Below are 26376 nucleotides of genomic sequence, written 5' to 3' on the forward strand. Positions count from 1 at the left end.
GCGCCTGGGTGGCTCAGTCGGTTGAGTGTCCGACTTCGGCTCAGGTCATGATCTCACAGTCCGTGAGTTCGAGCCCCACGTCGGGCTCTGTGCTGACAGCTCAGAGCCTGGAGCCTGCTTCAGATTCTGTGTCTCCCTGTCTCTCTGCCCCTCCCCTGCTCATACTCTGTCTCTGTCTCAAAAATAAATAAAAACATTTAAAAAAATAGATAAAATAAAATCAATGTCATGCATGTTGCCAAAACAGAGCAACGTGCTCTGATTCTAATCAGAATAAGATGAGCAGGGTTACCACATAGATTTGGAAAACAACATTCATTGATTGCCTATATACTCAGCTAATGTTTCTATATTAAAATATATTTTATGAATTATCTTAACCCTCAACATACTCTTCACTATTCAAAGAAGAGCTACAGCTTTCTACAAACTGTCCTCAGGGGATGGGCAGACATAGCCTAGAATAAAGTGACTGCATTGGTTAAAAATTACTCTGAGGGCACCTGGGTGGCTCAGTTGGTTAAGCGTCTGACTCTTGATCTCAGCTCAGGTCATGATCTTACCATTGCGAGATCGAGCCCCGAGTCAGACTTTGCACTGGGTGTGGAGCCTGCTTGGGATTCTCACTCTCTCTCCCTCTGCCCCTCTCCCACTCTCTCTCTCTAATCAAAAGAAAAAAAAAAGACTCTGGCTACAATGTTTTCTTTCTTTTCTAAAATTTGTCAAAAGGACAATATGTTAACAGTTCTTAATTCTAAGGGATGGAATCACCTGAGTATCTGAGGCCCACCAATGTGCACCAGGACAATGTGTTGCCCAGGATCATGGATTGGTGGCGCCATGCTGTTGCCATATTTAAATGTTTGTTTTTTCTTTTGTGAAACATTTTCATTTCTCCTAATTAAAGTTATTGGGTATCTTTGTCTTTAAAATAGATGTTATGGGGCACCTGGGTGGCTCCATCAGATGAGCACCTGATTTCAGCTCGGGCCATAACCTCCAGGTTCATGAGTTTGAGCCCTGCATCAGGCTCTGTGCTAACAGCTCAGAGCCTGGAGCCTTCCCAGGCCTCAGATTCTGTATCTCCCTCTCTCTCTGCCCCTCTCCCACTTGTGTTCTCTCTCTCTCTCAAAAATAAATAAACATACATTAAAAAAAATAGATGTTATAATTCCCTCATTAGAACAACAGTCATAAAAACCAAGCCTTTACTTGCAAGGGGCAGGAAATTGGGGTAGAAAAGGGTTTTGATGCAATTCCCAAAGCCAAGCTTTAAATCAAAAAGAAATCTAAGTTTGGAGGCCTGAGTTTCACGTGTTTATCAAAAGCAGAGTAGCCATGAAATTTACCATCTAAGCCAGGACATTTTTGAGAGCAAAGAGGGGCATGCCTATTAATTACACAGAGACAATGGGCATAAACCATGACCACCACAGGCAAAAACCAGGACATACGGTCACCTTAAGACAAGACATATGGTCCTCTAAGACAAGGAGTATGGAGAAAGCAGAATATGATGTAAGGTTGTTTTCCATCAGGGAGGATGTAAATAAAATTGCTCCTGTGCCAGGGAAGGAAGAGGGGGGTAACATAGGTTAGACTCCTATGAGAGGTTGGCTCAGGGCCCCACTCACCCTCATTCCTACATTGGGTTTACAACCTTGAAGAGGGAGTAGAAATCCAAGATAAAATGAGAATCAAAGACAGCATGAAACACTAATGTGGCAATGATTAGGCAGAGAGATGGCTAGAGAATCACTCATTCAATGATTTCTTTTATAAACTACTAATGCACAAAACACTTACATCAGAAAACAGGTCATAAAATCCCTGCCCATAAAAACCCTTGTGGATGCTCTTTTTTCCATACCTTGTCTCCTCCAAGTTCTTACGACGGTAATCCAGAAGTTTCCACAGGCTCTGAGGAACTCAGACCTGAGAGCTAGCCTGCCTGCCTGCCAGGAGATTGCCATTGTTTGCAGAAGAGGCACCTGTAGCAGGGGCTAGAGGCAGAGGCGGGGTAGAGTACCATTTGGAGCTGTGGAAGCCTCCAAGGAGATTCAGTGCCCATGAGAGCCAAGGCAGAGCTGGCTCAGCAAGGTGGTCTCTAAGCAGCGGATGGACACTATCAGTGGATGCAAGGAGGACCTAAAGACCACAGGCCAAAGGCCTTCTCCGGCTGCTTTTCCACTGTGGGCAGGGCGTGGGAAGGAAAGGGCAGGGAGAGAATGCTAAAACACTGCATTTATCTAAAACTGTAAATTCAGGGGTGCCTGGGTGGCTCAGTCAGTTAACCACCTGACCTTCAACTCAGGTCATGATCTCACGGCTCATGAGTTTGAGCCCCGCGTTGGGCTCCATGCTGACAGCTCAGAGCCTAGAGCCTGCTTTGGATTTTGTGTCTCCCTCTCTCTCTGCCTTACGCCCCCCCTCCCTCACTCTCTCTCTCTCAAAAATAAATAAACATTAAAAAAAAACATTAAAAGAGTAAATTCAAAGTGACTTGGAAGAGTTACTTGGACGAGCCTGTTGTTTTTAAATCAGAAGAGACTAAATAAATACCTTGAATGGCAAAGCTGAAAGTTTGCTGTTAATGTTAGATTTCGTGTTATTTTCCACTGAACAAAAACAAGTGCTTGCGAGCAACCTGAATCAAGTTACAGATAAAGAAAGAACATTACCTTTCTGCCTTCACCGATGGCATTGGTGAAGAGAACGCTGCTTGGGAAACCATCCATGCTAGACAAGATGCAGACATTATCTCCTTTCATCAAAGTCTCAACTGTGTTGGGCCTTTGTGCAGATTAAAAAAGAGAGAGCACCTGCAAAGTGCCCTTGGGAATATTGCTGAACTTTTCTCAATTGTATAGAGCAAGAAGCTTGGAGGAGGGGCTTGACAGAGTTCACACAGGTAATACTATGTAGCATTAAAAATATAAGGTATACTAATTCCCAATCCAACACAGCAATAATGCCACCTCCACCCATCCATTCACTCATTCGCACACACCCATTATGGGACCCAGGCATTCTGCGAGGGGATAAAAAACAGGTACAACGAAGCCCTCAGAACTTACGGTGAGAGACTATTTGAGCCAAGAAAACATAATTTGGTAATTACGGTATACATGAAGAGTGGTATGACAGGGAAAGCAGAGGTTGCTAGGAAAGTACCCAGAAGGGATGCCTGAGCCAGACCTAAGGAGGAAAGGCAAGATGTGCAGGAGGGAGAAGCTTCTAAGCTGAGATGTGAAGTTGAAGAGCCAGAAGCTAAGTGAAAGAAGGGAAGAGAAGGTGGAGAAGAGTCTGGCAGGAAGGGGGAGCCATATAAGTGAAGGCCTAGAATTAAGAGTGTTCGAGTAATTAGAAACAGTTCAAGAAGATTAGGGTTTAATAATGATAATAATAATAACAGCAACAATAATAATAATGTTAACAATTATTGGGGTGCCTGGGTGGCTCAGTCAGTTAAGCGTCCGACTGTTGATTTTGGCCCAGGTCATGATCTCATGGTTCGGGAGTTCAAGCCCGGAGTTGGGTTCTGTACTGACAGCACAGAGTCTGTGGGGATTTTCTCTGTCTCTCTCCTTCTCTCTCTCTCTCTCTCTCTCTCTCTCTGCCCCTCCCCTGCTCTCACTCTCTCTCCAAATAAAAAAAACATTAAAAAAAATAATGTAAACAATTATTGAGCCCACTCATAAGATACATCAAGAGGTCTGTGAAAGAGCCTGAGAGATAGAAGGATAACACAGCACTGCAAAAAGCCAGGGAAGCGAACATTTCAAGGAGGAGGAAGCGGCCACATGTCCAGCACTACCCAGAGGTCAAGCTAGCTATGGGCTGAGATGTGGCTGTTGGATTCGGTGGTGAGATTCAGCAACCATGGGAGGGAGCAGCTTTAATGGTGTAACGGGGATCCTGGGCACACTGTGGTGAACGTGGTGGTGAATGAGAGGAGAGGAAGCAGAAAACAGTGAACTCAGATGTCTCTTGCAAGAAGGGGAGTAGAAAGATCAAACAGCTTTACTAGAAGGAAACAGGAGGTCACGAAAAAATGCGGTTTTCTGTGTTTTTGTTTTTTGTTTTGTTAGTCTTGAGTATGTTTGATGTGGATCTAATCAGAAAAGACTGGTTGAATAGGAGGAGTTGAAATTAAAGGAAAGAGTTTAACTAATAAAATGTTACCCCTAGGAAGGTAGAGAAGTAAGCCTGAGAACAGAATTATGATGGAGAGAAGAGGGCTGCATGTGGATACCAGGAAGTTTCTAGTTTGGGTGCCAGAAAATGAAGGAAGGAGTTCCTGTCTGATTTTAGCAGGAGAAGGTGGTGGGACCTAGGGATGGTAGGGTTTTATTTTGATGTATTTATTTGGGATTTGGGGCAGGGAGTTTTATCTATTTACTATATGCCATACTTTTTGCTGGAGATTTTGCAAACACTAGCTCAATTTATTTTCACAACAATGCTGATCCATAGATAGTAGCACTCTCATTTTCCAAATGAAGACATAAGGCTTACTTGCAGAAGTCGAAGCAATGTCCCAGTTACACAGCTGGCAAGAAAAGCCAAGTTTCCCTACCAGGTCCCTATGACTCCACAGCAAGATCTTTCCAGATGTATTGCAGGCAGAAGGAAAAGAGCAAGGGAAGATAAAAGATTAAAGAAACGAAAGAATGTATCTGGTGAAGGAAAATTCTGGAGAAGGAGGGGGACCAGAAGAAGCAGAAGAACTTGTGCTCCTTAAAATCAGAGTAGAGTAAAAGAAAGTAGGGTGGATGAAGACGGAAAGAATTGGTCAGGGAAGGGACATATCTGAGATACGTAAGTTTGAACAGCCTTGATCTTCGTTAATTTGCGGTGAAGTCCCTGTGAAGGTGGTCTGCCTCCATATGCTAGGTTTGCAGGATACGACATGAGTAAATCAATGAAGTCACCACCTCACAGAACTCAAAAGCTAGTCTAGGGTCACAGATAGTGAGCAATAATTTAAGATAATTAATTGAATAATTATAAGTCCAGTGTGTGTGGTAGGGGTTTGGGAAGGGTTGACAACAGCTACTTTGGAAAAATGAATAGGAACATGATAAGAAACAGGCAAACACTTGTAAAGGCCTAGGTTCTAGTTCCTGGACAAGGTTACGATGCACCAAGAAGGAAGCAAGAACTTTTAGTTTGGGGATGTGCCTCTCAGTCAAAGAAAGGACCATCAGGTCCAGGTTGGTAAAGGAAGCTTAAACCCAGAGAACAGCAGGATTTAGGATCTAAACATTGGGACACAGGAAAAGGGGAGAAGAATAAACAGGAGGTTTAAAAAAAGTTGAAGTTAGAGGAGGAATCTTGAAAACAACCACCGCAGGCACTGATCGAGCACTTTGGGCCAGGCACTGCATTAAATGCTTTAGGTACCTCTGGCATACTTATAGCATAGGTCCTCATATTATTGCCATTTGTAGAGAAGTAAGTGAAGCTTAGAGAAGTTAAACAACTTGCCTGAGGTCACATGATTAATAAGTGGCATGGACACCAAATTATAAAGCAGGTGTTCTTATGTGAGTCAGGAGTCCAGTCTCCAGCTCTGCATCATGGTGGGGCCCAAACAATGCCTGCACCAGCAATGGCTGGGGGGTGGGGGGGGTGGGGGGGTGGAGGGAGTGCTATCTCAGCCCAAGACAAGGGGGCCACGAGTAACTCCATGGATGGTGAGGTTTCCAGGAATGATAGCAATAGATGAGATGGGGAGAAATCGAAACAGTCCCTGTGGAAGGCAGAGTTGTATCTTGGGTAGAAGAACAACCTAGAGACAAGGATGGGCACTGGATTACATTAGAAGCCATGGAGACAGACTCAGGAGGAATGGGGATTTGAAGTAAATGTATGGCAAACTCATACCCAGCTCATGACTTCCTGTCAGCTTCACTGAGGCAGCCTACAGAACCTTTCTGGTCCCACCTGGGATGGGAGCACCACTGTCCCAGTTGGGAGCATCCCTTCTGATCAGAGTCAGGCCCGTAATTAGCTCTATGACCTTGGACAACACATTCGACTTCCCTGGGTCTCAGCATCTTCATCTGTAAAGTGAGGGGTTGGATCTTATTAACTCTCCCTGGGGAAGAGTCTGCTCTGTGCTCCCTTTGCAAATCAGGCCTGCACCAGACACAGCTCTTAGCTGATTGTTTTCTGTCCTCCTCCTCAGCAACATCATCACCACAATGCACTGAGGATTTACCCCGAACCAGTTCTGCATTGTCCAATCTACATATGTCAACTCACTCAATCTTCACACCAACCCTATTATCAAGGCAGAGGTTCTGGAGTCAGAGAGCCCGTCTGGGTCCGAATCTGTGCGACCTCAGAAAGTGTCCTCACATCTTGAAGCCCACATCATCTCATCTGTAAAATGGGAATAATGCTGGGACTTACTGCACTGGATTGTTCTGAGAACTGAATGAGGCGATCCACGTAAAAGTGCCCAACGCTCATTACAAGCAGTCAGTAAATGTTAGCTCGGACGGGAGTTTGTCTCACAAAGAGGGAAAGTGAGACTTGGAGAGTTTGGGTTCAATGTTTGGAGTCACATGGCCAGTAACAGGGGACAGTGGGTTCACACACATCTGTGTGACTTCAGAGACCCCTCTGCCTGTGTCTCCTCTCGTGATCGCCGGAGAACCTCACGTCATCTCTTCCTTCAAAGGAGGGATGGACAATAACCCCAAATCAAGCTGTCACACTAAAAGTACATCACAATGAGGCAAATGTGACACCTAGCTTACAGAGCTGGAGATTCTCCCACAGGAGGACACCTGCCATCACCTTATCTGTGGTGACAATGGAGGCCTAAACTCTCTTCTTCCCGCAGCACCTCCCTGAGCATTCTTCCCGAGACACAGCAGCGTCACATAGAGCAGACTGGCACATTCCCCAACGGTGGCCTGGGGACACTGTAACAAAGCATGGCTGAGTGACCTTGTAAAGATGCCGAGTGCTTTCAGGCAGCCTCAACCCAAAAATGCGGTCATCTGCATTTCCAGGGCTGGTTTCAGACACAGTGGGAGGGGAACCAAAGCAAAATATGGCTCTTAAAATTTGTCAGGGATTTCAAAAGAAGAGCTTGAGGAGAGATGGGGAGGGTCCAGACCTGAGAAGCAGTAGCGTCTAGAGAACAGATTGTGGTAAAGAAAAAGCTCACAAAGCTCTGCACAGACTGTGCCTGCCCACAGCCCTCCTCCTCTGCTCCCCCACCCCTCTCCACCCCGATCTCTCACCACCCTCCATATTCCCAGGGCTGGCTCTGGAGGCAGGGGTGAGGGTCACTGTGCAAAGAAAAACTTCACCTGGGAACAATGGATGTGAGAAGGGGTGGGAGCCCCTCCCCTTCCCAGAGCAGATGGTGGGAGTGGGCTTTGTGTACAGACCACCTGGCCCACCTTTCCCGCTTCTGGGACCCAGCAAAGGAACGGGATGGGACCAGAGCCAGAGCCATTCCTCCTCGTCAGCTACATCCTTTCTTCCTCCTTCCATCCCCTTCCACCTCATCCCGGCAAACTCTGTCTGGTCCTCGCCTGACTCTTCAGCATCTTTTCCCAGCGTCTCTCTCTTTTCTTCTGTCCTCTGTCCCTTGTTGCCCCTCCTCCCCTCTTCCCCCTTCCTTCTTTCCACCAGGACCCTCTCCTTCCCTTCTGCTTCTCCATAAACTGCAGTTGGTTAGAATGAAGGATGCCAGTTTATCTCTGAAAGGCTCATGAGCATTTACGGGCATCTCTCAGCATGACCTGCTTTGCATGAGCTGTGCTCTCCAGCCTGGGGCCCTGTGCATGCCAGACCCTGCTCCCTCCCAGATACCCAGGTCCTGGAGTTTCTGAGTCCCCACAGATCCCAAGTAGAAGGAAAGAGTGACTCCTTTCTGATCCCTGGAGCCATTCTGCCTGGGATTGTGCCCTGGATCTGACACACACTAGCTAGGTGTGACCTTGGGCACTATGCTTAACCTCTCTGTGCCTCAGTTCCCTCATCTGTGAAATGCAGATCCTAACAGTACCTGCTCCATGGAGCTTTGGGGGTGAAGGGAGTTAGGACACGCAGGGCCCGACACTCAGGGAGTGCTCCATGCGAGTTAGTGACCATGAAGCCTGTATTTTGGGGCTTAAGGTGCCATCATACAGAATAAATATGCCTAATGCCCCTAGACAAACCTGGTAACTTAAAGGTGGTAGGTGGTGAATAGTTCAGGAAGATGAGAGAGAAACAAAAGGATCTGTCTTTTTTTTTTTAATTTCATTTTTTTAAATTTCATTTTGGTTTTCTCTGTATGACATTCTAAGAAGTCAAGGCTCTATGAACATTACACATCTTTTTGAAATTAGTGTCTATCTAGTGCAGGAAGGGAGAGGCTCGTGTCCAGAATTCCTGGAACACTCAGCAGAATCTTGGCATCCCCCTGGGCATGCACAGAATCTCCAAGAACATACCCGTGGCCACACGTGCTGCCTGCTGCCGGCATCTTCCTCTTAGTTCTGTGATGCAGGGTGCTTACATAAGAACCGAAACTGGGTCACTATGAATGAGCAGTACAGCTGGTGCAGCGGGGAGGGTGGCTTAGGTAATAGTTCGACGTCCAGGAGCCCTGATTCAGCCGGCATGGGGTGGGCTGGAGCCCAGCTCAGTCCCCAGGCTTCGAAAAACACAAGATCGCAAGAAATATTTTGGGGGTACCTCTCTGTTTACCAAAGTGCTGTCCCAGACACCAGAGTTCTCTCGCATCCCTGATCAATAGGAAAAAATAAACTGGTGAATGGGTTTCAATGTCAGAGGATGAGAAAGGCAAATTTATTTATAAAATCCAGGATGCATATACTAATGGTGAAGTCAAAAATCTCTTTGATGCAGAACTGAGTTCACTCCTTTGAAATCTGTGATGAGAACAGCGTTAGGATCAAAGTCTTTCTTTTGTGTTATCTATAAAATAAAGGTTTTTAAACAAATAACTGGGGCTTAGCAAGGTTTGGGTAAGAGATTATTTAGAGGACAAACTATTTCCAGTTACTGACATTTATTGGCAAGCAACTGGCATGCTAATTATACTTCAGCCTTGTGATTAACATAATTTTCTTCAATGATCTTCACTTTGTTAGTGTACGTATAGCAAAATGGTATGTTATAACAGTAGTAGGATTTGACAGGTGTTAGACTCTTCGAGCCAGAAAGGACATGAGAGATTAAGGCCTACATTGGACACAAAGAAATGGTGAGGCTCTAAGGTTGGATGGTTTCTTATTCCTAGGACGTGGTAGCAGAAGCCTAAGGACAGCCTGGGTCTTACAACTCCTATTCCAATGTTCTTTTCTATTTTATCAAGCAGAAGCTAGGTCAAGTAACAACAATGACCAAAACCAAGCTAGGGCCTGTATCCGCAACTAGTATAAGAAATTAGCAAGGAGTTTTCTATTGAAAGGGAAACAAAGAAAAATGTCCCTAATGGGTAAAAGCATTCACAAATGACTCCTTTAATACAAGGGAAGTCTTATAAAGCTCCAGGTACACCAGTCCATCACCTAAAAGGTTCCCAAAATTAAATGTCCAGGAATATTTATCTAATTAGTTTGATACAGGAACACTGCAGGGAGTCTCAAAGAGGGACCACATCAGATTCACCTGCTGGGTTGTTAAAAACTACATCCCCAGGGGGGATTCTCTCACATACACTGAAGGGAAATTGGGAAGGGATGAGGAAAGGATACCAAAAGCTCATGATACGAAGGGGGTGAGGTATTATGGAATATGAATAAGCACCCCCCCTGACGATTCTAATACAGTCCCCACCCAACCCTCATGTTCAACCCCCAGCTGCCCATGGAAAGAAGCTGATGCCATCTCTAGCATACAGAAAGCATGAAATCCGTTTCCTCGATGAATTTAATGTTGTGTTATAACAAAAATAATTAAAAGAGTTCTCTTTTGTGGAGCCCTTCTACGTCATGTTATCATGCTTAGCATTTCACAACCATAGCCACATTTAAATCTCAAACAATTATGCAAGGCAAGGCTTATCATTCTCCTTTTACAGATGAGGAAAGCGAGGTTTAGAGAAGTTGTGTAATTTGCCCAAGGTCACAGAGCCAGTAAGCGACAGAATGGATGTTGGAGGCCCATCCAATTGCTTTTCATTCAAACCTTTTCCAGCAGACTTTGAATAGTTACCTTATCTATTCCTGGCACTCCTTCTATAAAGGCTAAATGCACCCACATTCCTGGGTGCAAGTAAAGATCATAACAATGTAGAGAGGTTGGCAAAGAGGAAGAGAAACTTCTTTTCCATCCGTGTCTCCTTCACATACCTCTTTCTAACCCTTAGCCTCAGTTTATCCAGAAAACACACTTGCCATCTTTGTTTATTTACGGCAAACACCGTCCACCATACCCGCTGCATAGGTAGCATCATACCATCAAAGGGTTGTGCTGCCTTAGAACTTTGGAAGGCTGTAACACAGTCTTCAGTGTGTTTCTTGGAAAGCACAGGCCACCTGTGTCACCAAGATGCTCCAGATTCATCGCTTTACGTACTTATGTTTTAGAGTGTTTCTCAAGATTTAGTGGGCATAAATATTACTGGAGGGCTTGAGGAAAAACAAATTACTGAGTCCCACCCCTAGAGATTCTGCCTCCGTCGGTCTGAGACCAAACCCCAGAATTTTCACTTCTTACAAGTACCCAGCAGCTGCTGCGGCTGCTTTCTTTGGATCACACTTTGAGTAACACTGTTCCAGAATTTTTTGGCTTGGAGAAGGATGTGGGGAGGGCTATGCAATGAATGGAAACCTGATACTTAAACTGTACATTCTAAAGTTAATGACCATTTGGATGAATAATTAAGGAATTTCATTAGCTCGTAATCTTAACGTTGTTGTTTGTTTTGGGTTTTCTGCTTGGTTGCTGTGTGACCAGATCAAGTCATTATATTTTTCTATATCTCAATCATTATCCCAAAGAGGCCAATTTTTAAAAACCAACAGCTTCCTTATTTATTGGTCTCCTTTTCTTAGAGGTGGATACTAACTCTGTGAATGCAAAAGAGCTTTCAATTATACTATTCCACTCGCCTGACATTCCCTGGGCCTGGTGGGGACAGGTCAGCACAGACCCTCCATGCTCTGGGCAAACAATGCAACAAAGCCAAGGACCAAATGGATGCCCAGGGTGAGGTGTTCTGTCATCCAGGTATAGGATCAGGCTAAAAAAAGTGAGTGAGAGAAAGGGGAAGAAACCCTGTCTACACTTTCTTCTTAAAACTGGAATGAATCCAACTTTTATGTGAAAATACACACACACACACACACACACACACACACACACACACACACACACACAAAGGAAGGAGGGAGGAAGGAAGGAAGAAAGGAAGGAGGAAGATTCAGAGTTTGAACTGAATCAGAGTTCAGGATTGAGGGTCCCATTAAAAGTTGGACACGAACATCAGGAGGAAATCAAAGCACACAATTTTGTGCCTACTCTCCTGTAACCCATCAGAAAAGAATTCTCCCACAAACTGGGAGTCTTTGCTGTCCTGGGTATGAGGTGCACAGGCAGGAAGTCTTCTCGATGTGTACATGTACATGCACACACACATGCATACACACAAACCCTCCAGGGCAGTGTAAGGAGCACAGCTCACAGACACCAAGTCTAACTGTCCCTGGATAAGCAGGAAAAAGACGCCAAATTAACCCACATTAAAAATCCTTCTTTGGCTGATCAAGTCACCAGCAATTTCATTTTTCATTTGTTAGTTGGGGGAAAGAAAAGAAGCCCTCAGCAAGTGGCTGTCCCCCAGACCTCCATGGTATCTCTTCAGCTTGGTCCTGCACTTGTAAGCAAATGTGATTGGAAATCAAACTGGTCCAAATATTTGCTTTCCAGATTTTTCTCTTTCTAAAGTTTAAAAAATGAAGTTTCTTTCTTCTTTTCCTGAGGTTTGAGCCTGAGAAGAGCTCCCTACATGGTGGGACCCTGTCGAGGAGGAAAGGCTTTGTAACCCAGGTGCTTCAGCCCCTCATTTGGTTGCCTGAACAATTTCAGCTTTGAAGCAGCTTTACGTAACCCTGCAGGCAGCGCTGACTCAAACCACCTGCCGTAGGTGTTTGGTTATGGCTCAGTCTCCGGGATTGCTACAGACAGCATCCTAGAACAAGAGGGTAGTCCTGGATCCAGTCTCTGAAACACCGTATTCCAGATCCTTCATTGTAGAGATGAAGAACCAGATTTTCCAAGAGATTGAGGGACTCCATCAAGGCTGCCCAGCTATTTAGAAGCAGAACCGGGTTAAAATCATTCGGACACAGGTCTGACTACCAGCTAATGTTCTTAACTTAATTGTGCAGAAGCATATTCTCCAATTAAGTGCAAACAATGCTCTAAACTAAAAACAGACCCGCTGCTGCCAGGTCAGTAAGGACTTCTAATACTGACAAAATGGAATTTAAGAGGAACACCCAATATCAGGATTCTATCTGAAATCTTGAAACTCCGTAGCCTGTAGTCAGCACACTATTATTTCTTATGTCCACGTCTCAGAAGGCTGCATTCTCCACCAGGGAGGTCCTGTCCTGTCCACCCCCAACCAACTGCTTAGCACAGACCTCAAACATAATGAACACTTAGTACACCTTTATTGAAATAAATGAGTGCCCAAAACACTCAAGCAGAGTAGGGAAGGTAAAGATGCTCTATAAACTGAGAATGGGGGAAAAAAAGAATTATCTGAAATAGAAAACTCAGGGAGGACAGTTGCCTACATACAGAGGATTACCAGGGGGGTGGGTTCTAGACTAAAGCACATTGTTGGGGCGCCTGGGTGGCGCAGTCGGTTAAGCGTCCGACTTCAGCCAGGTCACGATCTCGCGGTCTGTGAGTTCGAGCCCCGCGTCGGGCTCTGGGCTGATGGCTCAGAGCCTGGAGCCTGTTTCCGATTCTGTGTCTCCCTCTCTCTCTGCCCCTCCCCCGTTCATGCTCTGTCTCTCTCTGTCCCAAAAATAAATAAACGTTGAAAAAAAAAATTAAAGCACATTGTTTCCGGAGCTCATTCGTGATTCTCCTTTCTTTACTTTTTAGGACATTTTGCTATCTTAATTGAAAGCCCTGCACATCTCTGATCAACCACTGTCCCTCCTGAGGGACCAGCACACATGCAATCCCTTTGGAAAAGCTTAATCAGCCCTAATTGAGTCACAGCATTAACCCAAATTAATTAGACTTTAAGAAAGTTGTCAACACCCTTCAAGGTAACCTGGGCTCCAACTCCTCCCTAGCCTTCACAGGGAGAAGGCTACGGAAATTCTGCCAGTGACCTGTGAATACAGGCCTCTTTCTTTTCAAAGATGTTCGCTCATTGGCTTTTTATTTCTATGCTAAACAGAAATCAAAACAGAACATCAGACTCCAGGAAGGATCACAGAACCTCCAAGTCCAAAACAACCTATTTCTGTTGTGCCTTGACAAAGAAGCAATGTGGTGGCCCCTTAGTGGAATCCCCATCTCAGAAAGGAGTAACTGCCTTCCTGGAAACCAAATACATCCAGGATGGAAGGAGAACCAAGTGTCTGCAGCTCTAAAAGTCACTGAATCAAACAAATAAAAGTAAACCTTTTAATCTCCAGGTCTTGTCACTGCAGCAGTTCAAATATACCCTAAGAGTCCATCCGCTAATTTAATGACCATAAGCTTTGTCTCTAATGGCTCAGCATTAATAACTGGCAGCCAAATTTGCAAACTTATTCTTAAGGCACATTTATTTTGCATTTGATAAATAAGCATCATTAAAAAAAATACCACCATATTCTTACACAACACCTTTAAGTAGAAAACCCCAATAAAGGTGTCTTCTTGTGAAGATTCTCATACCCAGGTGACAGGTAGTACACAGGTGTTTCTATCACCATTTCAGAATGAGGAAACAGCCTCAGGGACTTGAACTAAGTGAGTCAGTTATGAGGCTGAAATAGAAACCAAACTTCAAGATGACCTTGAAGTAAATCCAGCCAGGAAAGAAGGTGTAAATTAATAGTGACACTTGTCTAGCCTAATGTGACTCCAGAAAACAAGTCAAAAAAATAGCCTCATAAAAACAAGCCTTCCTGCCAAATCCAAAGTATTATTGAACATATGCCATTACCTTGGCAAATTTACCACAGAAGCTGGCTGTTTGGGGTACAGCCACATGTCATACACACTCTACCTATGCTGGCTTGTTTTCCTTCCTGAGTGTAGTCCACAGAACACTCAAATGACTATGTGTCTCACGAAACTACTTGCTACAATATATGCTTAGTCTTAGATCTCACATTTCATTTTAAAATCTGTTCAAGAGCATTTGTTAACTAGTTTACTAGGATCGGGGCATAGTTAGAGGGAACAGCCCATCCAGCAGAGAGAAAAACCAGTTCTAAAGACATCTGAGGATTGGGGGACTCCATCAAGGCCACTCAATTACCTAGTAGCCGAGCTGGGTCAAAATGAAGAACATAGGTCTGAATATCAGCCAATGCCCTTAACCTCCTCTTACAAAAATCAAGTTCCCCAATTAAGTGGAAACAAGACTCTAAGCTAAAAGCTACCCTTCTGTACCCAGATCAATCAGGATTTCTACTATTGGCAGGAAGGGTATAAAAGGAACTCTGAAGGTCTGGGTAAAACCTTTCCTCTGCAAAAGACCCTCTTCTCTTCCTCACCCCTGCTCTCCCACTCCTATGTATTTCTTGCCACTAGGATTTCTTTTTTTGTTTTTTAAGTTTTATTTATTTATTTTGAGAGCGAGAGAGAGAACATGAGCAGGGGGAGGGAGGGGCAAAGAGAGAGAGGGAGAGAAAGAATCCTAAGCAGGGGCTCGAACCCATGAACTGAACCCTGAGATCATGATGTGAGCCAAGATCAAGAGTTGGGGCTTAACCGACTAAATTGCCCAGACACCCCACCAGTAGAATTTCAAAGCCTGATAATTTTGGACTTGCTTATGATGAGAAAAAAGCAAGAGCTGGAAAGTTTGGCTGGCATCAAAGCACCCTTCCCACCCCAAAATATGCATGATTACGTCTGTATCTGTTGGGGGACAAAAGGCATGAGAAATGAGGAAAAGGGAAAACAGAAAAGAAGGGGCAGCAGAAATATGTTCTAGTAAAAACCACACCAATCCAGAAACTGAGGAGTGTGATACAGCCGGAGTAGTAAAGCCCCAAAATAAAAAGCAACAAGAAAACACAAAACTATGCCAACTCAAAAGACTAACAAAACACACAGAATATACATTTGATGGATGAGTAACCCAAGGCTCTCCAGGGACTTGGAGGGAGGTCATTTAATTTTATAAACAAGATCTGGGGTGGAAACTAGACGGTCATTCCCACTGAGCCCATCACTCCAACTCCCTAAACTGAAATCTTTCTTGCCAGAACTGCTGAAAATATGAAGGCTTCTTGGGACCATACTTTCAACCCAGAATGCAGGAAAGAAGGCCCTCTTCCCACTACACTTAAACTGTGTTTTGTTATCCATCTACTTCTCTAAGCAGGAGGCTCTGTGAGGGCAGGGACCTGAGCTGTGTGGGGCACCCAGTACAGTACCTGGATCATGGTGGGAATTTGTGCATCTTTTGCTAAACGGGTGATTTGCTGCGACACAATGAGACCTGACTCTACTTACACTTATGGGAGAGAAGCACGTCAAAGGAATCTGCCCACCTCGTGGCTTCTTCTGTGGATAGTCTCCTAGGAAAGAAGAAACATCTCTCTTGAATATTTCTGAAATGACCCCCCACCCCTGCCCCGCCATCAGCAACCATTGAGATTTGCTCAGGCAAACAAATCAGAACAATGAGAGGAAGGGGTACAGACGAAGAACCACACCTGGATTCCTACAGTTCTGTCACTGTCGATGGGTACATTCTTAAGTAACTGATGGCAAACCTCAGTACTGGAATTCAGTGTGTTGAGTACATTAGATTTCAGTCTAAAAAACCAAGCTAAGTAAGCACATGATATAAAGATGCCAAGACAACAATGGAAAGAAACCAGCCTTAGAGTCAGAAAAGGTAGGCTGAGCTTCTGACTCCATATTTTACTGTGACATAAATCTCTTCACCTGTGCAAAGGGTATCATGATGCACATCCCAGAACCTCGCAAGGGTTAAAGAAGGTAACATCTAGGACATCATTTAACACAGTACTTGCACAGTACAGGCACTGAATCCAGATTATCTGAACCTAACCGCATTTTTAGAGTATTTTTGAGTGCTTGTTTCCAAACTAAGAGCTCAGATGGCCAACTAAGTAGAACCAGGGAGTATCCTTCATCACAGATTCGTAAGAATGGTGGATAATATGGTTCTCTTAAAAGTAAAAAGAGCTGGTGGCACCTGGGTGGCTCAGTCAGTTAAGCGTCCGACTTCAGCTGAGGTTATAATCTCGTTTGTGGGTTCGAGCCCCACTGTGCTGACAGCTCGGAGCCTGGAGCCCGCTTCGGATTCTGTGTCTCCCTCCCTCTCTGCCCCTCCCCGACTCACACTCTGTCTTTCTCTCAAAAATAAAGAAACGTTAAAAAAAAAAAGTAAAAACAGGGTTCCTATTCTGAATTAAATCATGCATTTTGAAAAGGAAAGTACACGTCCACGCACTCTCGTTTAGGGATATAAAAGAAGCTGCCAAGTGGCAGGGATTTACTGTCACCCGGCTCATCTGGTCAACAACTCAATAGAGAAGAACAGGTCCTACAGCCCTGAGGTGGGCACCCCATGGTGAGCTCCCTGGGAATGCCAGGTGGCCGCACTACTCACTTTAGAGCACGGTTGGGTTTGTCGGGAAGAATAGCTGTGAAATCACTACACGAGTCTGACTTGTGAGACAGGCATCCCAGGCGGGTCCTCATCCCTTTGTTCCTGCAACAACACAGGGCAGAAGGACGGGGAACTGTTGTGATCGTACCTGTCAGCTCTAGAAAAGCCCCCCGGAACTGCTGCTGCAGGAGCCTCAGCTGCCTCCCCTGACCCCCCATCCTGCCCCAGGCGGTCCCTAAAGATTTCATGAACAAGAGGAGAGATACCTAGAAGATCAAGGGATATACTCACTCCCTAACTCGACTACTGGAATGGTAAATAGGTACCCTACCCCCTAGAGGCTTAAGGCTTTTTCAAAGCTAACATTCAACTTGATAGTAAGTCAATGAAGGTCATTAGCTTGGAAGAATTTCTAAATTGGGATTCTCTGTAGGGAAAGGAAATACGGCGAAGACAAAATAACAATCCACATTTTGCTCTCCCACTAGGAGGGCAAAGGAGCAAGAGAAGCAGTTTCTGATTGCAAAGCCTTGGAAGTGGTACCCACACAGAGGGTAGAGAGTTGTTCGCATAAGACAGGGGTGCAGACCACAGAATCTCAGCACACAAATGAAGCTTTAAGGCAAATTAATTCTGACTCAGGTTCTCCCCACTCATCCCAAAACCTGGGGGGATATATATACTTATACATAAATGGCTACGGACCAGCAAGGACCAACACCCATAGGTGACTGCAATGAATGGTCGTCAAGAACCAGGACCCCTTTCTCAGTTCTTTCATGGACTTCACTCATCTCTCATATTCCTACTTATATTCTGGCTTATCTCAATCAGCATGTTTACAATTTTAACACATATGTGTAAAATTCTTGTACTTTTTATTTTCCTAAGATGTTTAAAGGTTCTCTGTTATGGAGAATCCAATGGGAAATTACGCGAATGTCTCTTTCTGACTTACAACATTAGTGCCTTTTAACCTTTAACCAGAGATCAGCAAACTATGGCCCCACAAGATGCCTGTTTGTGTAAATAAAGTTTACTGGAACACGACAGCACCCATTCACTTCCATATTGTCTAAACCTGCTTTCAAGCAGGAGGGCAGAGTTGGATGGTTACAATACAGACTGTATAAAACTCAAAATATTTACTCTCTGTCCCTTGACAGAGTAAGTTTACTGACCCTGGACCTTTAACTGTGGCAGCTCCTCGCATGCAGAGCAAAGGTAAGTGGGAAGGGTTTGGGGTAATCAAATCAGGACTTTGGAGTGACCTAAAAGGGCACCACCACATGCACACTGGTAACAATTTGCCACAGAAATAGTCCTATAGAAGTTATTTTCCATGTGGAAGGGAAGTTCTTCCAGCCTGGCTTTCCCTTCCCCTGTTTCACGAATCCTGGACCTGGGCAGAGACATTAGAAGCCATCCAATTCGATCTCTTCCTTTCACTCCACATGGGTTTTCATCCCTGTCCCAGCTTCTCCAACAAACGTCAACTGGGATGGTATTATATTTGGCAAGGGTGGACATTTGTATTCCACAGCCCATCTCCGAGAGCCTTTTAAAGCTGGAACATCCAAGTTCCCAGAAATATCCCCTCTCCTGCAGAAAACTGGGTCTGCACGTCCTATGTTCCCACCTCTGATCTCAGCCAGGCGCATTATGAAGCCATCGATTTTGTGGCATTTTAAAACATTGGTGCTAGCCATTCTATCTCCGGCGATGGTGAGCATGTTATGTCCACTCACTCTTACAAATCACAGGGTGCTCTGACACCAGGCCATGTGAGCAACTGATTAAGGGTCCCTGAGTCACCACATTCCATGAATTCAAGTAAAGGTCTTGCTCTGGCTGCACCAAGGCCAAAACCCAACTTTCAGGGAGTACATTCACTCCTCGGTGCCCCAGAATCATCACTCACAGAATAGTCAGGTCAATGCCCCCGAAGAGCAATTAAGAGGACTTCAAAAAATGGCAAATCCACAAAAGCCATCTAACCAAGTTTAGCAGGGGCCAGTGTACAGGGTATACTTGTTACCAAGACAACGGTGATTCTCCCAAATAGTTTGCAAAGATCTTCCACAAGATATTCTTTGGGGCCAAATGGTTTTGATTTTCCATCTTGTGTAGCTGAGACCTGAATTATAACCCTGTTAGTTAGGTCTGAAATAATGGGAGCAGAAGTGAGAGTCAAAGGTTAAGGTTACTTAAAAACAACAACAACAACAACACAAAACCAGAAATCAAAGCTTGCCCTCATCTCTCTTCCCTGTTCCAGTACCTTACAGAGGTCCCTAAATGGTTCAGTACAAGCTCATGCACAGTCCCACCCCATGAGTCCCACCAGTCAATAGGAGGGTTTGGCTCTAAGGCAGGTCCCGTTTGCAAGGCCACAACTTTGCAAGAAGCACCCAGGAAGGACAGCATGGTCCACACAGATGGCCTGAGGGGCTGGATGCAAGTGGACCACCCGTGGGATTAGAAGGCTGGGGCAGGCTCAAACAGCAGGGGAGAAAGGGGAAAGGGACAGGCGCGGGAAGACAGGTTAGCATCATTACCTGCGTGGCATCAGTAAAGCGGCCATGCAGGCACACGCTTACGGTTAACCCTCTGGCCGGTGTGCAGGGACGTCAGGGCGGGAGATAAGACTGCGGGGCACAGGGGTAAATCCCTCTCACGTCCTCTCACCTAAAATCAAAGAATCTGCTGTAAGAGGGGGACCACCCTCTCTTATCTGACTGCGCTACAAATCCTCTTGGATGGCTTTCCGCTGACAGAATACCTTCCCACACACAGCCCGCTCCCCACAAATGCCTGCTTGTCCTGAGGAAGGGTGACCAACTAAGGATGAACAGGGACAAATTGCTGGGTGGCTCCTACGTCCCCAAAACACAGCCCATCAACAGTGAAGTGGGGCACATGCCCCAGGGGAGGGAGGCATGGGCCTGGCAAGCCAAAAATTACCATTCTCTTTGTCTTATTCCGGTGGGGCCCAAGTGAACAGCCAGCCAGGGGTGGGGAGTGGGTGGTCAGCGCTTGTTCTAGAATTATTTGATTGGCTGCCTCTCTGATTCTCGCCTTCCTCTAAGGATGGGATGCAAGGAGCCTTGGGAGGGTATAAGCAGGAGGAAGGGTGAAGGCTCATCGAGCACTGTCACGGCATAGGCTTGCTCCTTTGCAGGGATCACAGGCACAAGCTGACAAAATGAATATGCCAACCTCTCTGTCTTGCCCACGGGGAGGCTGCCTGACCTTCCTCAGCCTGGGCACTGGCCTGTTCCCGACCTGAAGTAGGGAGGACATCAGGAAAGGGGATACTGAGGCTGAGGGCTCATCGACTGATCATCTCTCTCTCCTGAGGGTCCCACTCTCAGTACTTCAAACCCTTTGTTCCCACAAAAATGACAGGAAGAAACACGTGAAGAGAGCAGCCTATCCATAAAGGGCTCCCCCGGGGAACCCTGACACCAAACATAGAATCCATTTTAAAAGAAACCTAATTTAGATAGATACGGTCCCCACTCGATCTTACTCCATGTAAGTTATTTTGATATTACACGGAACATTTCAACAAATACTTTTTGAAATACCGTCTCGAATAATACCATAATTAATAAAATTAAAAGACTGCTTTAAAACTAAACTAAAAAATAAATAAATAAAACCAGTTAGACTTTGTGTAAAAGCTCATCCCCAGGCGACTGAGCTTAGATCACGTTCCCTGCCAGTGAGGACGTCTCCTTCATCCTTGTCCTAATGGTGCGCACACCTGCCTGGCCAGAAGTCAGGAAATCGAAGCTCTTTGCAGCCTTAAGGTTCTCCTACAGCTGCAAGGAATCACTGTTTGGGGCACCTCTGCCTCATTTCCTCCTGCTTATGGGAAACAGCCACAGAGGATGGGAAGCCTGTGCCAGGGGCCTTCATTACTCTGGTGCTGAACAGAAACAGGGACTGCTCCCCACATACATGGCAGGCAAGGTCATTGGGGGCAGGTGTTACCAGGCCTCTGGTCACTGCCTTGCCTCTCTTCCCGTTCCCACTGCTAGCTCCTACTGGCTTGCTGGGACTGCTTCCATGCCTGCCTCTCTCCCTTCCAAATCCAGCACTGCCCACTGCTGCCCCTCGGACCTTCCACCATCCCTTCACTCAGCTCAGCCTTGGATTCGATTAAATAAGAATCTACAGGACACTCTGGCCCCCGCTGCCTCCTTCACCCCAGCATCTTGGGACTCTAATTCCATTTGGCCCTTGACTTCTAGGGGACAGAATTCGGGGTTACCAGAGCCCAGACAGGCCTGCAGCAATGTGCCCTCTTAGGTGGACACCAAGTTACAGGTGACTCTGAGGCGGACAGGATGGGACATAATGGAAAGAGAGGATACTCAAGGAAAAAACAAAGGTTAAAAGCAAAGAGCAACGATTTTTAAAGAGGGGAAGAGAAACGAAGAGTCTCAGCAGGGAGAAAGCAATCAATATGCATGGAGAGGCAGGTTAATTAAATATGGATAATGCAATCAGCCCACATGGGCACCTTGAAGAGGAAAGAGAAAAGCAAAAGCCATACTCACTGTCTTTGACCGGTCCTCATGGCCTGCAGGTCTTTGCCAACTGGATGGTCAGAGAGGCTGCAGGCTAAGGAGTTCTGGGGAAAGAGTAGATCTTTCTTTTAGCAGTCAGATCCTCGGTGGGTGAAGAACATGTGTGCATGGATGCACAGGCACACTCGTGCGTGCACACACATATATACACACGCATGCACGCACAACACACCTCCCACCACTCGAGCCGGGCAGCAGGCGGCCCCGCTGAAAGCTCTTCTCTCTGCTTGTCACATCCAGTAAATACTGAAGCAGCCTACACCCAGCGGGCGGCGGCTCAGCTCCCGGGCACAGTCTGCACGCCCATCCTCATTGGCAGGATGCAGGAGGTGCCCCTGAACAGAGCTCGCCTGGCACTCCTCCCATACCTTCCTCTTCAGCCTCACTAACCTGCTTCCCTGCTCCTCTGGCTGCAGCTCAGGGAGAAGTCCCCACAGCCCAAAGCTGCCTCCCTCTGCACCCAGAGGCTGTGCAGGGGGCAGCAAAGCCGTAGGTATTAACTCTTTCCGGCCACCAATGAGCTGAAAATCAAGTGTCCAGGGGGCCCTCTTCTAATGAGCTCTGCTGCTGGCTGAAGGCTGGTTGCTGCTCAGGGAGCAGGGAGCATAAAGATCTTGCCCCAGACAGCTGCTGACAGCAGGAGCCAAGCCGAATCAAATCTCCTAATGAGCCAGGAGGAGGGGGGCTGTCTTGCTGGGTGTGATGTGATGTGATAAATGCAGAGAGCAAGAAAGCTACGGGGCAGGTCACACATCTAAATTCCACCCCCTTTCTCCCAATTTCTATTGTGCTTCACTACCAAGCCAAACCACACAGCCCTGAAATTACCCCCTCTGCCACATCTCAGCTGTCCCCCTTACTCTACGAAGGCACTTCTCCCCCGTCTGTCTCTACTCCCACCCCCCAGCACCAAACACACCATCACTCCTGACTTCTTAATGAGAAATTTCCACCTCTTCTGCCTCCTTAAAACATGTATATTTCCAATTCTGCTGGCTTTTCCTACAGTGGAAATTCACCTCTCTCCCTCATCCATCACCTAGCAACTTCCCCCTACTTGCATTTGTTATGGAGTGAGACTTTTCCCTTTGTTCTGCCCAATCTGCACATTATCCCTATTTTTCTGTCTTCTGCATTTTTTGTCCTTCCAAACCACCTTACCCACATGGACCTTCACACTGTCTGGTTCACTCCTCCTCCAGAAGGAGGACTCCCTCTTCCTGCCTTCCTGATTGCCCTAGTACAGTAGTTCTCTGAGTATCCACCCCCCCACACCACCCTCCACCAGCAGCTGTCAGCATCACCTGGGAATGTGTTAGAAATGCAAATTCTCAGGCCCAACCCCCAGACCTACAGAATCAGAAGCCCAGGGGATGGAACCCACTCTCCCAGGTGATTCTGATGCATGCTAACGTTTGCAAACTGCTACCCTGGGACAAAGCTGACCTTCACCACATTCTACTCTAGTCTCTAAGGCTGGATCTCCTGCTCCCACTCAGGAACTAGCTCCAAGCGTACCGAACCTTTGCCGCAAGTCATATCGGACACCTAGAAGGCAGCATTTGCTACAGGCAGCAGAAATCTCTATAGAAGGTGATGGCTTTATAATAAAAATATTAGATTCCATTTGTTTAACCCTTCATAATGTGGAAAGCATGTTCGTGTATTGTTTCTCAACAATCCTATTCCATAGTCAGAGTATTAATCTCCCCAAGTTACAGATGAGAAGATTGAGGCTAGAAAAAGTAGCATGCCTTTTTCTAAGTGACACAACACGTCAGGGGCAACTCAAGGACCAGACTTGTTTTCTTAGAACTCTTACAGCAGAGCTTTCCCTACTATGTCACGCTGGGACCGAATTCCTGGCAGGTCTGTTGGTGCAGAACCCATATTCTCGCAGTGATAGGAGTATGCCTCAAGCACACACTGACGACAGGATGAAATAAAAAGTCTGATGCTGCCTCCACAGTGACTCATTGTCTCTCTCTGGAAATGTCCATAGTGTGCCTCTGTTAGGTAAATGGAACTTCGTGTTATAAAATGAGATGCAAGAGAAATGTTTTCCATTCCTCAAAGCCCCTGTCTTGAACCCTGATGCTACCTGGGGTTTAGAATTTAAGCATAGGGGGTGCCTGGGTGGCTCAGTTGGTTGAGCGTCTGACTCTTGGTTTTGGCTCAGGTCCTGATCTTGCAGCTTCGGGGGTTCAAGCCCCGCATCACACACACTCCATGCTGACAGCAAGGAGCCTGCTTGGGATTCTGTCTGTCTGTCTGTCTGTCTGTCTCTCTGTCTTTCTCTCTCTCTGCCCCTTCCCTTCTCTCTCTCTCTCTCTCTCTCTCTCTCTCTTGCTCTCTCTTGCAAAGCAAATAAATTTTTGAAAAAGAATAAGAATTGAAGCATAAAGAGAATCCTTTGCTTCTAGACATTTTCTTGATACATGGCAATCGTAAGAAACAAGTTCACATGTAAACTGTGAATACGGCCCATTGATAAGCACTTCCCTAATCCAAGAGAAGTTATTCCACAAGGTGGATCCTCTCTGATTCCATGCATACAGCCTTTTTTAAACAAGCACTCAGTATGTGCCAGACATTGTGCTCAACGTTGCACCGCTGCTGTCTTATTTAACTCTCACAACAAACTTACAAGGCTGACATTTTTATCGTCCCCATTTTACAGATGGAGAAACAGAGACAAGTCACTTAAAAGTGGCAGAGCTGGTGCCTGATACCAAACTTCCTGTTTCCAACCCTTGCTATGACTCTTGCTTTTAACACAAAGGTAGCATCATCATGGGACTCCTCTTCTGGTGCTAAAATTGTGAGATAAAGGCCTCCTCCAAGTCCCAGGCTGCCCCATCTGGCATCCAGGATTGAAAGGCACTGAGGAGTTAGGGCAGGACTGCAGATGGGCCCAAGTCTCACGTGCGGGCTGACTAGTATTAACTTGGCATCATAATCTTCAATTAGCCATTGGAGAAATGATATAGTCCTAGGAAGTCAATAAGCCAACCAAAGTGTTTAAGGAAAGATAGAATCATTAATAAAAATTTAAGGAACAGCAGGAATATAAAGAGCTAGGACATGCATCTAACATGAGTAAAAAGAAAAAATTAGGGGTACCTGGGTGGCTTGACCAGTTAAGCCTCCGACTCTTGATCTCGGCTCAGGTCATAATCTCACGGTTTGTGGGTTTGAGCCCCTCATCAGGTTCTATGCTTACAGCACGGATCCTACTTAGGATTCTCTCTCTCTCTCTCTCTCTCTCTCTCAAAGTAAATAAATAAACTTAAAAAAAAAAGAAAAATGAAAGCTAGTCCAAACTTTTTTTTTTAACCCAAACATTCCTAAACATCAAAGTGTAACTACACCGTACCCTAGTTTGAGAAGCACAGACCTAGTACAGGGTCCCTCTCAGGGGAGGACTCTAACTTAATCTTTCTTCCTATAGAGGCAGGTACACTAGGCATTCCAGTGGGGGCAGGGTGGGGGGCTCAGCAGAGCGGAGGGGGTCCACATTCGTGCATGGTCTCCTCTCCTGAAGGAGAGAGACAGGGAAGGGCACGCAGGGAGGGGTAGTAGTGACAAAGGCACTCACCTACTTGCACTGTTTCCCCGGGGTTAGAGCCCTGGCCCAGGAATACAGAGCCCTGGATTCTCTTCTGGTCACTGCTCCTGAGTTGCTGGCTGCAGACTCGGCATAGGACATCTCAGCCCGGACACAGGGTTTTTCCCAGGAAAACAGGCATCACAAGCCCTGCTCTCACTCTGAGTTTCTCACTCTTCCCTGCCCCTCTCAGCTCTTCTCCCTCTCCGTTTGTTCCTCCTGGGAAACCCAACCTCTGGCAACCGTGCTTCAGTCCTGCCTCTTTTCCAGAGGACAGCCAGACAACTCCATCCCCCTCAGACTCTGCAGATGCAACTGTGTCCGAAACAACCTCCTTTCCCTCCAAAACCTCCCTTCCTGCTGGGCTCCCTATGCTTGCTCATGACAGTGCTCTGTCCTAGCCCCAGGGTAGTGAGTAGAGGTATTTCTGGCTTCTTTTTCTCTTGCCCCGTTGAACTGATTTTTAAAACTTCTCATTACATTTCTGAACTATTTCTTAACTTTATCCCCTCTCATTCATTGACATTGCCGTTCAGAGGTCATTGGGCACCCAGCTTGGTGCATTCCTCTTCCACTCCCTCCTAAGTAGCTGATCTTCCTGCCCCCATTTCGATGCCTCCCCCCACCCCCCATAAACCTCATGGCTCACTACACTACCACCAGAGTGACCCACTGAACAGGTACCATAAAGTGAATCGTCTCTATAGTCATTTTCGATGGGCTTCATTGTGGCAGTGTGTCCTACCTGACATCCTGACAATTTGGTCCCATTTGCCTATCCGGTCTTGTATCCCATTGTGCACACACACGTGCCTGATTCCTCTGCTGCCTCCTCTGCCCAGAATGTTCCCCCACACCCTGGATCTACCCTCTTAACTCCCAGGTCCTTCTCTCAACCCAATACCTCCAAAATAAAAATTCTCCTTTCCAAAGCTTTTTCAGAACACCCTCAATCAGAAAAGGAATCCCTCCATCCCAACACCACCACATTGCCGTGTGACTCTGACAGCCCCCATCACAGTCTATAGTTTATCCTTGTGATTTATGTTTTCCGATCCTCCCAAATGACTACGTGTTCCACAAAGACAGACTCTGACTTACTCCCCTTGCTATCAATTCTCATTGCCTCGTCTGAAGCAGGTGTTTAATAAATGTCAGCTGGATTTGATTTTGAGCTCATAAAAAAAAAAAAATCTGAAAAATCACCGAGGATTCCTTATGGCGCAAACACTTTGGACTACCACAGTCTCAGGGTCAAGACTGCAGTCAGCCTAACGCTAACGACGCTCAGGGGCAGCAGCATGGGTATTTGCGAACTATTGTTCCCAACAGTGCAGTCAGGGCAGGGTGGAATTAAT

General features: G+C 46.0%; 1 protein-coding gene across 13 annotated transcripts in view; it reads right to left on the reverse strand.

Annotated features, from left to right (window-relative positions):
• Nucleotides 1-26376, reverse strand: part of RGS8 (regulator of G protein signaling 8) — a 135129-nt gene that overhangs the window by 7191 nt on the left and 101562 nt on the right. For 5 of the 13 annotated variants that reach the window (XM_086693850.1, XM_086693853.1, XM_086693861.1 and 2 more), the window contains 3 exons: nt 21382-21455; nt 16814-16915; nt 15685-15749 (listed from right to left, as the gene is read on the reverse strand). In XM_086693850.1, the coding sequence (XP_086549976.1) occupies nt 15685-15749; nt 16814-16915; nt 21382-21455 (241 nt within the window). The other 8 variants (XM_086693856.1, XM_086693855.1, XM_086693854.1 and 5 more) reach the window with 8 other exon arrangements.

The sequence above is a fragment of the Puma concolor genome, chromosome E4 (genome assembly GCF_028749965.1).
Source record: "Puma concolor isolate L17-30 chromosome E4, mPumCon1.1.hap2, whole genome shotgun sequence".
NCBI lineage: Eukaryota > Metazoa > Chordata > Mammalia > Carnivora > Felidae > Puma > Puma concolor.